The sequence below is a fragment of the Anguilla anguilla genome, chromosome 8, assembly GCF_013347855.1.
Source record: "Anguilla anguilla isolate fAngAng1 chromosome 8, fAngAng1.pri, whole genome shotgun sequence".
Classification (NCBI taxonomy): Eukaryota; Metazoa; Chordata; class Actinopteri; order Anguilliformes; family Anguillidae; genus Anguilla; species Anguilla anguilla.
Window position 1 is genome coordinate 15,578,878 of NC_049208.1, and position 15,454 is coordinate 15,594,331.

General features: G+C 38.5%; 3 protein-coding genes across 3 annotated transcripts; all 3 read left to right on the forward strand.

Annotated features, from left to right (window-relative positions):
• Positions 1-1,511: 1,511 nt before the first annotated feature.
• Positions 1,512-4,685, forward strand: LOC118234534 (lactose-binding lectin l-2-like). Its single transcript, XM_035431124.1, has 6 exons — positions 1,512-1,591; positions 1,751-1,824; positions 2,142-2,257; positions 3,387-3,524; positions 4,335-4,449; positions 4,532-4,685. The coding sequence occupies exons 2-6, from the start codon at positions 1,764-1,766 to the stop codon at positions 4,603-4,605; spliced, it is 504 nt and encodes a 167-aa protein (XP_035287015.1). The 5' UTR covers positions 1,512-1,591; positions 1,751-1,763; the 3' UTR covers positions 4,606-4,685.
• A 1,778-nt stretch (positions 4,686-6,463) lies between these two features.
• Positions 6,464-10,130, forward strand: LOC118234533 (lactose-binding lectin l-2-like). The gene is made up of 6 exons (XM_035431122.1): positions 6,464-6,544; positions 6,704-6,777; positions 7,224-7,339; positions 9,130-9,267; positions 9,794-9,908; positions 9,994-10,130. Exons 2-6 carry the CDS (start codon positions 6,717-6,719, stop codon positions 10,077-10,079), a joined length of 516 nt encoding a protein of 171 aa, XP_035287013.1. The 5' UTR covers positions 6,464-6,544; positions 6,704-6,716; the 3' UTR covers positions 10,080-10,130.
• A 1,755-nt stretch (positions 10,131-11,885) lies between these two features.
• Positions 11,886-15,059, forward strand: LOC118234525 (lactose-binding lectin l-2-like). Its single transcript, XM_035431115.1, has 6 exons — positions 11,886-11,965; positions 12,125-12,198; positions 12,516-12,631; positions 13,762-13,899; positions 14,709-14,823; positions 14,906-15,059. Exons 2-6 carry the CDS (start codon positions 12,138-12,140, stop codon positions 14,977-14,979), a joined length of 504 nt encoding a protein of 167 aa, XP_035287006.1. The 5' UTR covers positions 11,886-11,965; positions 12,125-12,137; the 3' UTR covers positions 14,980-15,059.
• The last annotated feature ends 395 nt before the right edge of the window (positions 15,060-15,454 follow it).

A 15,454-nucleotide genomic window follows, 5' to 3' on the forward strand; every position in this document is an offset into this window, starting at 1 on the left:
ACAAATCATGCAAATCCTCTTGAAGACGGTACTGTATGAATTTTGCGACATGATGCATATTTGCATGCATTACAATTTATTTAGCAGACGCTTTTATCCAAGCGACGTACAAAAGTGCATATCAAGGTCATTGGAACAACTACAAAACAAAGGTTTGATAAGGTACAATACTAATTTCGTAAAGTTATTCATAGCCAAGAAAACAGTCTAGTTCACGCAGTGAACATAATTCAACAAAACCTATGCCAAGTCAAACTAGGTGGAAGTACAAGCTACAACATTATGATGATAATACTAATTACAATAAGTGCTGGAATGGAGGTGTATGTAACACGAGTGGCATGAAAGAGGGGAATTTAAGTGAAATAAGTACTGGCAGTTAGTCCAGGTATGTCAGTCCAGGTATAGTCTGTGTATAGTCAATAATTGCCACAGCAATTATTATTTTCCTTTAAAAGTTCAATTTTCCGCTGCATGGTCACTCAGTTATGCTGTGGAGTGTCCACTACTGGAGGTCTGACTCATTTTGGAAGGCTCCTTTTATTACACAAGTTGCTGGCTGGGCTTCTGCATCAGTTCCTAGCTGTGCCCTCCCAGCATTTTTCAGTGAAGCTATTGAAGTGATCCTAAGTCCATGACTTGACAAATAACAGGCATGTTAATTTCTTTTTGATGTTGTAGTATCATTTCAGCTCATTTAGTCTGTTTTCCATTGCAAAACAGGGGCATGGCTTTTGCCTTTGGTAGTGGTGTCATGGGACACATCAGAAGAGGCGTGCTTATGCAGGGGACCGTGTTTTAAAAGAGATTTAGGTAATTCTGGGGCAAACAGTATTTATCCAGGGACATTGGCAATGACTAGCAGAATACTATAATTAAAACATGAAATAAGAAAATGGTGTGACAGATTCTAACAGCAAAGTGAATGAATTCATGAGTCCACAAATGCAGTAGTTGCTGTGACAACATTGTTCTATGACTAGCCTTATTATATCAGTAATGGTGTATCATTTTTTTATTGTTCAATTTACATCATTTGTCATTTTACATCTTCAAATAAATCAGTCAGAATAGGTTATGGAGACCCCACCATTACAAGGAATGAATTCCATTTTAGTTAAACTCAATTCAGTAAATTAGCTGATATTCTATTTAATGAATTGAAAAATCTCCATAGAATATAAAGGCAAATCATCAATTTATGAACTAAATTTAATTCATTCTCCGAATTCCTTTAAGTTTTTTAAATAATGTTTTTAAGTTCCATTCTTTTAAGACTGATTTGCGAATAAAATCCAGGACGTTCTTGTATTCCAAATGTGCTGTAGGCAATTTCTTAGAAATCTGCACAGAATACCTGAAACTCAGGAAGATTCCCTCAGGCACTGCATGTTATTATTGGACTAATAGTGAATGTTGCTGTGAAGCTGGTTTGAATATGACATACAACTATACTTGTGATCGTTTCTCCCCCACCCATCTCACCCCATATTCCCAGACAGCCTTAGAATATTTAAGGCCACATTCAGCTGAGCCAAGACCAAAGGAAGAACACTCCTCACATAATCACCTCACCTTTTGCTGTCATACGGTAATGGAACACTTATTCTTGGCTTATTTTGATACGATATAAACCATTAGATGAGCTTTAAAAATAGCCCCTTCATTCAGGTATCGTTGATCTTGTGTCTGTTTATTGACCGATGCATTGCATTATGGATGATGTGGATGTATCTGCCTCTCCCGGTAGCTGAAGAGCCAGCATGGCTTCCTTCACATTGTCAACATTCCTCGGTGTTGCTGTTCTCTCTAGCATGGCTTTGGGTGAGTCCTGATTCGTGTTCTTTCCAGGCGGGAGTGTGATATTGGTAGAGAGTATTTAACAGAAATACTGAAGGCTTTGGACACAAAATGTAAAACAACATTGATCTAGTGCTCTAATATTCTTTACTTTGCTTAACTGAACTGAGTAGTTCCTTTGAGCTGGTTGGACCTGACAGTTTTTCCAGGATTGACCCGTGGTTTTGGGCAGGCACAGTAACACTGTGTGAGAGAAGATTCTGTGTTTTGTGTCTGAGAGATGTGATAAACAAACCAACCAGCAATCCAAGAGTGTTTTATTGTATGTATGTTTTCCTCAGCATCTCACGGAGCTGGGATAGAATTGTTTCAGGGTTCCTGCCCCGATGGTTGGTTTTCCCACAATTGCCGCTGCTTCCGGCACGTTTCTGATAAGAAGTTTTGGATCGATGCAGAGGTAACGTCTTAAAAGACTAGTTCACTTCCTGGTACTTTTAAAGATATTGTTTCCATTAAAGAGTGTGTTTCGCCCGTTGGCCCAGGCAATTTTTTGTGCGTAAAGCCAGGTATTTTATATACATACAGAAGTGTCTGAAGACCCATCAGCTTCACAGTGGGCATTGAAAATAAGGGCCCTTGTGGGTTTGTGCTTTATTGCACAGCATTGACTCCAAACCAGCATGTACATAGTTCTGCCTCCAGAGAATACCCAAATGAAAACCATTTGGTATTACGATCAAATTGCATCTTAAATAGTGCCTTATGCAGAAAACCATGACCAACTAGTAATTTATAATATCCCAGTTTGATGTGGATATGATTGCATCTTTACGTAAAATGTATACTAGAAGTAAGTTAATTACTTGCTAATTATATGGAGATGCTACACGTTGAAGGGCTGTGCACAAATCCTCAAAGTGGGCTGTGTTTGCGCTTTAAGCATGGCATTTACCCAATAATCAATATCAGACATGAAGAGCACACAAAATGTTGAAATGCAGCCTTTAGCAAAATGGCTATTATTGGCTGCATTCGCAAGAATGGGTAATGGTGAAGCATGTTCAAGTGAGTTTGATATTATGTGAGATTCTTGTTACAGGTGGGTAAGGTGGATAATAAACCACTATAAACCAACATGAGCAACTTTTTTTAAACTATGCCATTTTCATAAATCAAGCACAAGCATAACTTGGGAAATTATCTTAAGATTACTTTTAAATCCAACAGAATTTTTATCAAAAAGGCCCCAGGCTTTTGTTTCTTCGTGGGATTTAATTACAATTGATTGGTCACAGTTAGACTCTATGTTGTCATCACCAAGGTTGATCAGAGTTCCGTTACATCCCTACAGATGTCTGATTAAGGGAGGACAGAAACGTTGCTATTCCTGGCTTTCAATAAGCTTTATTTTTTTCAATTAAAAAAAAATTAAAAGTACAAAGTCATTACAATGTTATCTTAACTTTTATAAGTTTCACGTTTTACACAATTTCCGACAGTAAAAATTGCAGTAATCTAAATTTCTTTGTGAAATTATTTATTTTACTTTTTAACATTTATCTTCTTTCCCTCTCTCCCTCTCTCAGCTAAACTGTGTGGATCTTGGGGGACACCTGGCCTCAGTGCACAGTGAAGATGAGCATCAGTTTCTTCAACAGCTCCATACGAGTTCTGTCCATTCTGAAGACGACCCATACTGGATCGGACTGTCAGACCTGTACAAGGTACTCTCAGAAGGGATCTGCATAATTTGTAGAATCCTCACTGTTTTGAATATGGTAAAGACATCTTGACTTCTGTCATCATAACTCAGCTGTGTTTGCATGTGTTGTTAAATCTGATGTATTGAACCACTAATACATTTGGAAAAAAATGGATTATATAATTTTGCCACTGTCACACGCCATGTGACAACCCTGGGGGAGTTTTGTGTCAATTCCGGGTGCGCATAGGAGTTTGCTGTATGGAGAGAGAGAGCACACCCACAACAATGCAAAATCAAATAAGGAGCTTCATCCTTCCCCCTCATGGGTTTTTGGATAAAACAATAAATTAAAACAACAAACTAAAACAACAAAAACAAAAGAAAGCAAAACCGAGCTGCAGCTTTTCAGGTGCCAACTCTGCCACTTTTCAGCAGCTGTGTCTTTTCTCTGTCTTCTATGCACAGACAACCAAAACTCTCAGCCCCACACTGTGGACAGGAGTACGCACACACGAAAACAAACACCTTCACCCTTCCCCTCACAAAAACAATAAACTAAATCAACATAATTAAATAAGGACATAAGAAAGCAAAATCTGCTCCTTTTGCTGGATTGAACATCACTGGCACCCAATGTGCGAGCAGCACATTAAAATGCCCTCCCAGTTTATAATCCATGGGTGCCTGATCGAAAAGTGGGGGTCGCTAGATAGCGATGAATATTAACCCCTAACCAACTGAACCCTCTCATACCGTGTGTGTTGCAACATGTATATGCTTTTCTGAGGCAAATGTTTGTGCTGATGCATTTTACCTCTGCCTTGTTCAGAAATATTCATGGCTTTGGACCGATGGTTCAATTCGAAGTGACTTTTCAAGGTGGAATCCCGGAGAGCCCAACGACTTAGGGAATGCAGAGCGCTGTGTGGAGTCAAACCATGGAGGTAGGCATTGTCACCTTCTCCCTACTGCAGGAGAAATATAATATAAATACATTGATTCCTCTCTCTCATTTTTTACCCTTAGGCCCGAAAGGCTGGGTTGACAACTCATGTACCAGAACTTATGCATTCATCTGTGCCAAGCGGCTGAATGACTAATGTGGCCGTCAGTACCAAGCTGAACCAGCTCCGTGATGAAGCTGCTTTGCATTACTTTTAATAAAGTTCTGAGCATTCAATACTTGCTGTCTGGGTGTTTTCGTACTAAAACAGAAAAACACACAAACCTTTTACAATGTACAAACTGGCCAATACCACCAGAGAATAGAGGCTGTGCTCCCACTGCAGCCAACTGAGACAGCTGTTAATCCTCATTAAATGTGATAATTATAAAGAAATACAATATTAAAATATATAGGTTTTTTTTATTCACAAATGAACCACATTTAATGCATCCAACTGCATATGAAAGACAAATCATGCAAATCCTCCTGAAGACGGTACTGTATGAATTTTTTGACTCAATGCATAGTTGCACGCATTACGTTACATTACATTTATTTAGCAGACGCTTTTATCCAAAGTGACGTACAAAAGTGCATATCAAGGTCATTAGAACAACTACAAAACACGGGTTCGCTAAGGTACAATACTCAGTTCGTACATTTTTTCATAGGCAAGAACACAGTCCAATTCACGCAATGAACATTATTCGACCGAACCTATGCCAAGTCAAACGAGGTGGAAGTACAAGCTACAACACTAGGATCATAAAACTAATTACAATAAGTGCTGGAATGGAGGTACATGTAACATGAGTGGCATGAAAGAGGGGAATTTAAGTGAAATGAGTACTGGGAGTTAGTCCAGTTATGTCAGTCCAGGTATAGTCTGTGTATAGTCAATAATTGCCACAGCAATTATTATTTTCCTTTAAAAGTTCCATTTTCAGCTGCATGGTCACTCAGTTATGCTGTGGAGTGTCCTCTACTGGAGGTCTGACTCATTTTGGAAGGCTCCTTTTATTACACAAGTTGCTGGCTGGGCTTCTGCATCAGTTCCTAGCTTTGCCCTCCCAGCATTGTTCAGTGAAGCTGTTGAAGTGATCCTAAGTCCATGACTTGACAAATAATAGGCATGTTAATTTTTTTTGTTGTTGATGTTGTAGTATCATTTCAACTCATTTAGTCTGTTTTCCATTGCAAAACAGGGGCATGGCTTTTGCCTTTGGCAGTGGTGTCTTGGGACACATCAGAAGAGGCGTGCTCATGCAGGGGACCGTGTTTTAAAAGAGATTTAATTTATTCTGGGCAAACAGTATTTATCCAGGGACATTGGAAATAACTAGCAGAATACTATAATTAAAACATGGAATAAGAAAATGGTGTGACAGATTCTAACAGCAAAGTGGATGAATTCCTGACTCCACAAATGCAGTAGTTGCTGTGACAACATTGTTCTATGACTAGCCGTATGATATCAGTAATGGTGTATCATTTTTTATATTTCAATTTACATCATTTGTCATTTTACATCTTCAAATAAATCAATCATAAGGTTAAAGGTTATGGTTATGAAGACCCCACCATTACAAGGAATGAATTCCATTTCAGTTAAACTCAATTCAGTAAATTAACTGATATTCCATTTATTGAATTGAAAAATCCCCATAGAAAATAAGGGCAAATCATCAATTTATGAACTAAATTTAGTTAATTCTCTGAATTCCTTAAAGTTTTTTTTTAATGATTATTTAAAATTTTTTTAAGTTCCATTCATTTAAGACTGATTTGCAAATAAAATCCAGGACATTCTTGTATTCCAAATGTGCTGTAGGCAATTTCTTAGAAATCTGCACAGAATACCTGAAACTCAGGAAGATCCCCTCAGGCACTGCATCTTATTATTGGACTAATAGTGAATGTTGCTGTGAAGCTGGTCTGAATATGACATACAACTATACTTGTGATCATTTCTCCCCACCCATCTCACCCCATATTCCCAGACAGCCTTAGAATATTTAAGGCCACATTCAGCTGAGCCAAGACCAAAGGAAGAACACTCCTCACATAATCACCTCACCTTGTGCTGTCATACGGTAATGGAACACTTATTCTTGGCTTATTTTGATACGATATAAACCATAAGATGAGCTTTAAAAATAGCCCCTTCATTCAGGTACCATTGATCTTGTGCCTGTTTATTGACCGATGCATTGCATTATGGATGATGTGGATGTATCTGTCTCTCCTGGTAGCTGAAGAGCCAGCATGGCTTCCTTCACATTGTCAACATTCCTTGGTGTTGCTGTTCTCTCAAGCATGGCTTTGGGTGAGTCCTGATTCGTGTTCTTTTCAGGCGGGAGTGTAAGAATGTGATATTGTTAGAGAGTATTTAACAAAAATACTGAAGGCTTTGGACACAAAATGTAAAACAACATTGATCTAGTGCTCTAATATTCTCTACTTTGCTTAACTGAATTCAATAATTGGACAGAAAGCTCTTTTTCAATGTGTAATTCAGTTGCTAATTGACCTAGCCTTCCAGGAATCTAACGTCTTGAGTGCTTGGTTATATATTGTAACAGGAATACAATCCATTCTTAGTAGTTCCTTTGAGCTGGTTGGACCTGACAGTTTTTCCAGGATAGACCCGTGGTTTTGGGCAGGCACAGTAACACTGTGTGAGAGAAGATTGTGTGTTTTATGTCTGAGAGATGTGATAAACAAACCAACCAGCAATCCAAGAGTGTTTTATTGTATGTATGTGCTCCTCAGTATCTCACGGCGCTGGGACACAATTGCTTCAGGGTCCCTGCCCTGATGGTTGGATTCACTACAATTTCCGCTGCTTCCGGCACGTAAATAATAAGAAGAATTGGATTGATGCTGAGGTAACGTCTTAAAGGAAAAGTTAACTTCCTGGTACTTTTAAAGATATTATTTCCATTGAAGAGTGTGTTTCGCCCATTGGCCCAGACTATTTTTGTGTAAAGCCAGGTATTTTAGATACGTACAGAAGTGTCTGAAGACTGATCAGCTTCACAGTGGGCATTGAAATTTGTGGGTTTATGCTTTATAGCACAGCATTGACTCCAAACCAGCATGTAGTTGCACCTCCAGAGGTTATCCACATGAGAACCATTTGGTATTACGAGCAAACTGAATCTTAAATAGTGGCTTATGCAGAAAACCATGACTAAATAATAATTTATAATATCCCATTTTGCTGTGGATATGATTGCATCTCTACATAAAATGTATACTAGAAGTAAGTTAATTACTTTCTAATTATATGGAGATGCTACACGTCGCAGGGCTGTGCACAAATCCTCAAAGTGGGCTGTGTTTGCGCTTTAAGCATGGCATTTACCCAATAATCAATATCATACATGAAGAGCACACAAAATGTTGAAATGCAGCCTCGAGGAAAATGGTTATTATTGGCTGCATTCGCAAGAATGGGTAATGGTGAAGCATGTTCAAGTGAGTTTGATATTAGGCTACGTGAGATTTTTGTCACAGGTGAGTAAGGTGTGTAATAAACCACTATAAACCAACATGAGCAACTTTTCTTTTTTTATACTATGTTATTTTTATAAATCAAGCATACCCAGCCAGCATTTCAACGTTTATTCACTGGTGAATCAACGTCGTGGACGTCGTGGATCAAGGTTGAATCACTGTTGAATTTTGTTTCGATTTTTATAAGGCGAATCAACATTGATATTACGACATTGTTTCAATGTTTCAATATCTAAAAATGTTGTTGTTTTCTATTTTTAACATATTGATTTTTGAAGTGGTCTTATGATCAAAACATAATAAAATGATAATAATGATCATAATAATAATTTAAAAGGCAGAACATTGTTGAAGACATTATGTTGATTCAATGTAGGCTGCAGATCTTGTTAATTTCAACATTGATTTATAAGTATTTTGTTAACCTTTTTACAACTATTTAGCATTAAACGTTGTTTCAACGATTTTTCAACGTTGAAACAACCGCAATTATTTCAAACACATTTCAACGTTGAAGATCGGTCACGTGCCAGCTGGGTAAGGATAACTTGGGTAACGATTTTAAGACTACGTTTAAATCCTGCAGATTTTTTAAAATAAAAAAAGCCCCCAGGTTTTTGTTTCAGCGTGAGATTTAAGTACAATTGATTGGTCACAGTTAGACTCTATGTTGTCATCACCAGGTTTGGTCAGAGTTCCTTTACATCCCTTCAGGTCTCTGATTAAAGGAGGATGGAAACAAAGCTATTCTTAAATGGTAAAATGGTAAATGGACTGCATTTATATAGCGCTTTTATCCAAAGCGCTTTACAATTGATGCCTCTCATTCGCCAGAGCAGTTAGGGGTTAGGTGTCTTGCTCAAGGACACTTCAACATGCCCAGGGCGGGGTTTGAACCGGCAACCCTCCGACTGCCAGACAATCGGTCTTACCTCCTGAGCTATGTCGCCCTATTCTTGGCTTTCAATAAGCATTTTATTTTTTCAATTAAAAAATAATTCAAAGTACAAAGTCATAACAATGTTATCTTTTATCTTTTATAAGTTTCACATTTTACACAATTTCCAACAGTAAAAATTGGAGTAATCTGTATTTCTTCGTAAAAATTATTTATTTTGCCATTTACCATTTATTTTCTTTCCCTCTCTCCCTCCCTCAGCTAAACTGTTTGAATCTTGGGGCAAACCTGGCTTCAGTGCACAGTGAAGATGAGCATCAGTTTCTTCAACAGCTCCATTTCGGTTATGACCGTGTTGAAAACGGCCCATACTGGATCGGAATGTCAGACCTGTACAAGGTACTATCAGAAGGATTCTGCATAATTTGTAGAACCCTCACTGTTGAGAATATGATAAAGACATCTTGACTTCTGTCATCTTTAATTACTCACCTGTGTTTGCATGTGTTGTTAAATATGATACATAAAACCACTAATACATTGAGAAATTTTTTTTTTAATAACACACACCATGTGACAACCCTGGGAGAGTTTTGTGGCAATTTCGAGTACACATCAGAGTTTGCTGTATGGAGAGAGAGAGCACACCCACACCAATGCAAAATCAAATAAAGAGCTTCATCCTTCCCCCTCATGGGTTTTGGAGAATCACTGGCACCCAATGTGCGAGCAGCACATTCAAATTCCCCCCCAGTTTATAATCCATGGGTGCCTGATCGACCAGTGGGGGTCGCTAGATTGCGATGAATATTAACCCCTAACCAACTGAACCCTCTCATACCTCGGGCGATGCGACATGTACAGTATATGCTTTTCTGAGTTAAATGCAATTTGTGCTGATGCATTTTACCTCTACCTTGTTCAGAAACAAGCATGGATTTGGACCGATGGTACAAATCCAAGTGACTTTTCAAGGTGGGTTCCTGGAGAGCCCAACAACGGATGGAATATAGAGCACTGTGTGCACTCAAACTATGGAGGTAGGCATTCTCACCACGTTATCCCTACTGCAGGAGCAATATAATATGAATACATTGATTCCTCTCTCTCATTTTTTACCCTTAGACCTGAAAGGCTGGAATGACGTTGCATGTACCGCAATGTTTCAGTTCATCTGTGCCAAGCGATTGAGTGACAAACCTGGCCTCTAACCTAGCTGAACCAGCTCCATGATGAAGTTGCATTGCATTTCTTTTAATAAAGTTCTGAGCATTCAATACTTGCTGTCTGGGTTTTTTTTGTACTAAAACAGAAAACACACAAACCTTTTACAATGTACAGACTGGCCAATACCACCAGAGAAAAGAGGCTGTGCTCCCACTGCAGCCAACTGAGACAGCTGTTACTCCTCATTAAATGTGATAATTATAAAGAAATACAATATTAAAATATTTTTTTTTATTCACAAATGAACTGCATTTAATGGATCCAACTGCATATGAAAGACAAATCATGCAAATCCTCTTGAAGACGGTACTGTATGAATTTTGCGACATGATGCATATTTGCATGCATTACAATTTATTTAGCAGACGCTTTTATCCAAAGCGACGTACAAAAGTGCATATCAAGGTCATTGGAACAACTACAAAACAAAGGTTTGATAAGGTACAATACTAATTTCGTAAAGTTATTCATAGCCAAGAAAACAGTCTAGTTCACGCAGTGAACATAATTCAACAAAACCTATGCCAAGTCAAACTAGGTGGAAGTACAAGCTACAACATTATGATGATAATACTAATTACAATAAGTGCTGGAATGGAGGTGTATGTAACACGAGTGGCATGAAAGAGGGGAATTTAAGTGAAATAAGTACTGGCAGTTAGTCCAGGTATGTCAGTCCAGGTATAGTCTGTGTATAGTCAATAATTGCCACAGCAATTATTATTTTCCTTTAAAAGTTCAATTTTCCGCTGCATGGTCACTCAGTTATGCTGTGGAGTGTCCACTACTGGAGGTCTGACTCATTTTGGAAGGCTCCTTTTATTACACAAGTTGCTGGCTGGGCTTCTGCATCAGTTCCTAGCTGTGCCCTCCCAGCATTTTTCAGTGAAGCTATTGAAGTGATCCTAAGTCCATGACTTGACAAATAACAGGCATGTTAATTTCTTTTTGATGTTGTAGTATCATTTCAGCTCATTTAGTCTGTTTTCCATTGCAAAACAGGGGCATGGCTTTTGCCTTTGGTAGTGGTGTCATGGGACACATCAGAAGAGGCGTGCTTATGCAGGGGACCGTGTTTTAAAAGAGATTTAGGTAATTCTGGGGCAAACAGTATTTATCCAGGGACATTGGCAATGACTAGCAGAATACTATAATTAAAACATGAAATAAGAAAATGGTGTGACAGATTCTAACAGCAAAGTGAATGAATTCATGAGTCCACAAATGCAGTAGTTGCTGTGACAACATTGTTCTATGACTAGCCTTATTATATCAGTAATGGTGTATCATTTTTTTATTGTTCAATTTACATCATTTGTCATTTTACATCTTCAAATAAATCAGTCAGAATAGGTTATGGAGACCCCACCATTACAAGGAATGAATTCCATTTTAGTTAAACTCAATTCAGTAAATTAGCTGATATTCTATTTAATGAATTGAAAAATCTCCATAGAATATAAAGGCAAATCATCAATTTATGAACTAAATTTAATTCATTCTCCGAATTCCTTTAAGTTTTTTAAATAATGTTTTTAAGTTCCATTCTTTTAAGACTGATTTGCGAATAAAATCCAGGACGTTCTTGTATTCCAAATGTGCTGTAGGCAATTTCTTAGAAATCTGCACAGAATACCTGAAACTCAGGAAGATTCCCTCAGGCACTGCATGTTATTATTGGACTAATAGTGAATGTTGCTGTGAAGCTGGTTTGAATATGACATACAACTATACTTGTGATCGTTTCTCCCCCACCCATCTCACCCCATATTCCCAGACAGCCTTAGAATATTTAAGGCCACATTCAGCTGAGCCAAGACCAAAGGAAGAACACTCCTCACATAATCACCTCACCTTTTGCTGTCATACGGTAATGGAACACTTATTCTTGGCTTATTTTGATACGATATAAACCATTAGATGAGCTTTAAAAATAGCCCCTTCATTCAGGTATCGTTGATCTTGTGTCTGTTTATTGACCGATGCATTGCATTATGGATGATGTGGATGTATCTGCCTCTCCCGGTAGCTGAAGAGCCAGCATGGCTTCCTTCACATTGTCAACATTCCTCGGTGTTGCTGTTCTCTCTAGCATGGCTTTGGGTGAGTCCTGATTCGTGTTCTTTCCAGGCGGGAGTGTGATATTGGTAGAGAGTATTTAACAGAAATACTGAAGGCTTTGGACACAAAATGTAAAACAACATTGATCTAGTGCTCTAATATTCTTTACTTTGCTTAACTGAACTGAGTAGTTCCTTTGAGCTGGTTGGACCTGACAGTTTTTCCAGGATTGACCCGTGGTTTTGGGCAGGCACAGTAACACTGTGTGAGAGAAGATTCTGTGTTTTGTGTCTGAGAGATGTGATAAACAAACCAACCAGCAATCCAAGAGTGTTTTATTGTATGTATGTTTTCCTCAGCATCTCACGGAGCTGGGATAGAATTGTTTCAGGGTTCCTGCCCCGATGGTTGGTTTTCCCACAATTGCCGCTGCTTCCGGCACGTTTCTGATAAGAAGTTTTGGATCGATGCAGAGGTAACGTCTTAAAAGACTAGTTCACTTCCTGGTACTTTTAAAGATATTGTTTCCATTAAAGAGTGTGTTTCGCCCGTTGGCCCAGGCAATTTTTTGTGCGTAAAGCCAGGTATTTTATATACATACAGAAGTGTCTGAAGACCCATCAGCTTCACAGTGGGCATTGAAAATAAGGGCCCTTGTGGGTTTGTGCTTTATTGCACAGCATTGACTCCAAACCAGCATGTACATAGTTCTGCCTCCAGAGAATACCCAAATGAAAACCATTTGGTATTACGATCAAATTGCATCTTAAATAGTGCCTTATGCAGAAAACCATGACCAACTAGTAATTTATAATATCCCAGTTTGATGTGGATATGATTGCATCTTTACGTAAAATGTATACTAGAAGTAAGTTAATTACTTGCTAATTATATGGAGATGCTACACGTTGAAGGGCTGTGCACAAATCCTCAAAGTGGGCTGTGTTTGCGCTTTAAGCATGGCATTTACCCAATAATCAATATCAGACATGAAGAGCACACAAAATGTTGAAATGCAGCCTTTAGCAAAATGGCTATTATTGGCTGCATTCGCAAGAATGGGTAATGGTGAAGCATGTTCAAGTGAGTTTGATATTATGTGAGATTCTTGTTACAGGTGGGTAAGGTGGATAATAAACCACTATAAACCAACATGAGCAACTTTTTTTAAACTATGCCATTTTCATAAATCAAGCACAAGCATAACTTGGGAAATTATCTTAAGATTACTTTTAAATCCAACAGAATTTTTATCAAAAAGGCCCCAGGCTTTTGTTTCTTCGTGGGATTTAATTACAATTGATTGGTCACAGTTAGACTCTATGTTGTCATCACCAAGGTTGATCAGAGTTCCGTTACATCCCTACAGATGTCTGATTAAGGGAGGACAGAAACGTTGCTATTCCTGGCTTTCAATAAGCTTTATTTTTTTCAATTAAAAAAAAAATTAAAAGTACAAAGTCATTACAATGTTATCTTAACTTTTATAAGTTTCACGTTTTACACAATTTCCGACAGTAAAAATTGCAGTAATCTAAATTTCTTTGTGAAATTATTTAGTTTACTTTTTAACATTTATCTTCTTTCCCTCTCTCCCTCTCTCAGCTAAACTGTGTGGATCTTGGGGGACACCTGGCCTCAGTGCACAGTGAAGATGAGCATCAGTTTCTTCAACAGCTCCATACGAGTTCTGTCCATTCTGAAGACGACCCATACTGGATCGGACTGTCAGACCTGTACAAGGTACTCTCAGAAGGGATCTGCATAATTTGTAGAATCCTCACTGTTTTGAATATGGTAAAGACATCTTGACTTCTGTCATCATAACTCAGCTGTGTTTGCATGTGTTGTTAAATCTGATGTATTGAACCACTAATACATTTGGAAAAAAATGGATTATATAATTTTGCCACTGTCACACGCCATGTGACAACCCTGGGGGAGTTTTGTGTCAATTCCGGGTGCGCATAGGAGTTTGCTGTATGGAGAGAGAGAGCACACCCACAACAATGCAAAATCAAATAAGGAGCTTCATCCTTCCCCCTCATGGGTTTTTGGATAAAACAATAAATTAAAACAACAAACTAAAACAACAAAAACAAAAGAAAGCAAACCGAGCTGCAGCTTTTCAGGTGCCAACTCTGCCACTTTTCAGCAGCTGTGTCTTTTCTCTGTCTTCTATGCACAGACAACCAAAACTCTCAGCCCCACACTGTGGACAGGAGTACGCACACACGAAAACAAACACCTTCACCCTTCCCCTCACAAAAACAATAAACTAAATCAACATAATTAAATAAGGACATAAGAAAGCAAAATCTGCTCCTTTTGCTGGATTGAACATCACTGGCACCCAATGTGCGAGCAGCACATTAAAATGCCCTCCCAGTTTATAATCCATGGGTGCCTGATCGAAAAGTGGGGGTCGCTAGATAGCGATGAATATTAACCCCTAACCAACTGAACCCTCTCATACCGTGTGTGTTGCAACATGTATATGCTTTTCTGAGGCAAATGTTTGTGCTGATGCATTTTACCTCTGCCTTGTTCAGAAATATTCATGGCTTTGGACCGATGGTTCAATTCGAAGTGACTTTTCAAGGTGGAATCCCGGAGAGCCCAACGACTTAGGGAATGCAGAGCGCTGTGTGGAGTCAAACCATGGAGGTAGGCATTGTCACCTTCTCCCTACTGCAGGAGAAATATAATATAAATACATTGATTCCTCTCTCTCATTTTTTACCCTTAGGCCCGAAAGGCTGGGTTGACAACTCATGTACCAGAACTTATGCATTCATCTGTGCCAAGCGGCTGAATGACTAATGTGGCCGTCAGTACCAAGCTGAACCAGCTCCGTGATGAAGCTGCTTTGCATTACTTTTAATAAAGTTCTGAGCATTCAATACTTGCTGTCTGGGTGTTTTCGTACTAAAACAGAAAACACACAAACCTTTTACAATGTACAAACTGGCCAATACCACCAGAGAATAGAGGCTGTGCTCCCACTGCAGCCAACTGAGACAGCTGTTAATCCTCATTAAATGTGATAATTATAAAGAAATACAATATTAAAATATATAGGTTTTTTTTATTCACAAATGAACCACATTTAATGCATCCAACTGCATATGAAAGACAAATCATGCAAATCCTCCTGAAGACGGTACTGTATGAATTTTTTGACTCAATGCATAGTTGCACGCATTACGTTACATTACATTTATTTAGCAGACGCTTTTATCCAAAGTGACGTACAAAAGTGCATATCAAGGTCATTAGAACAACTACAAAACACGGG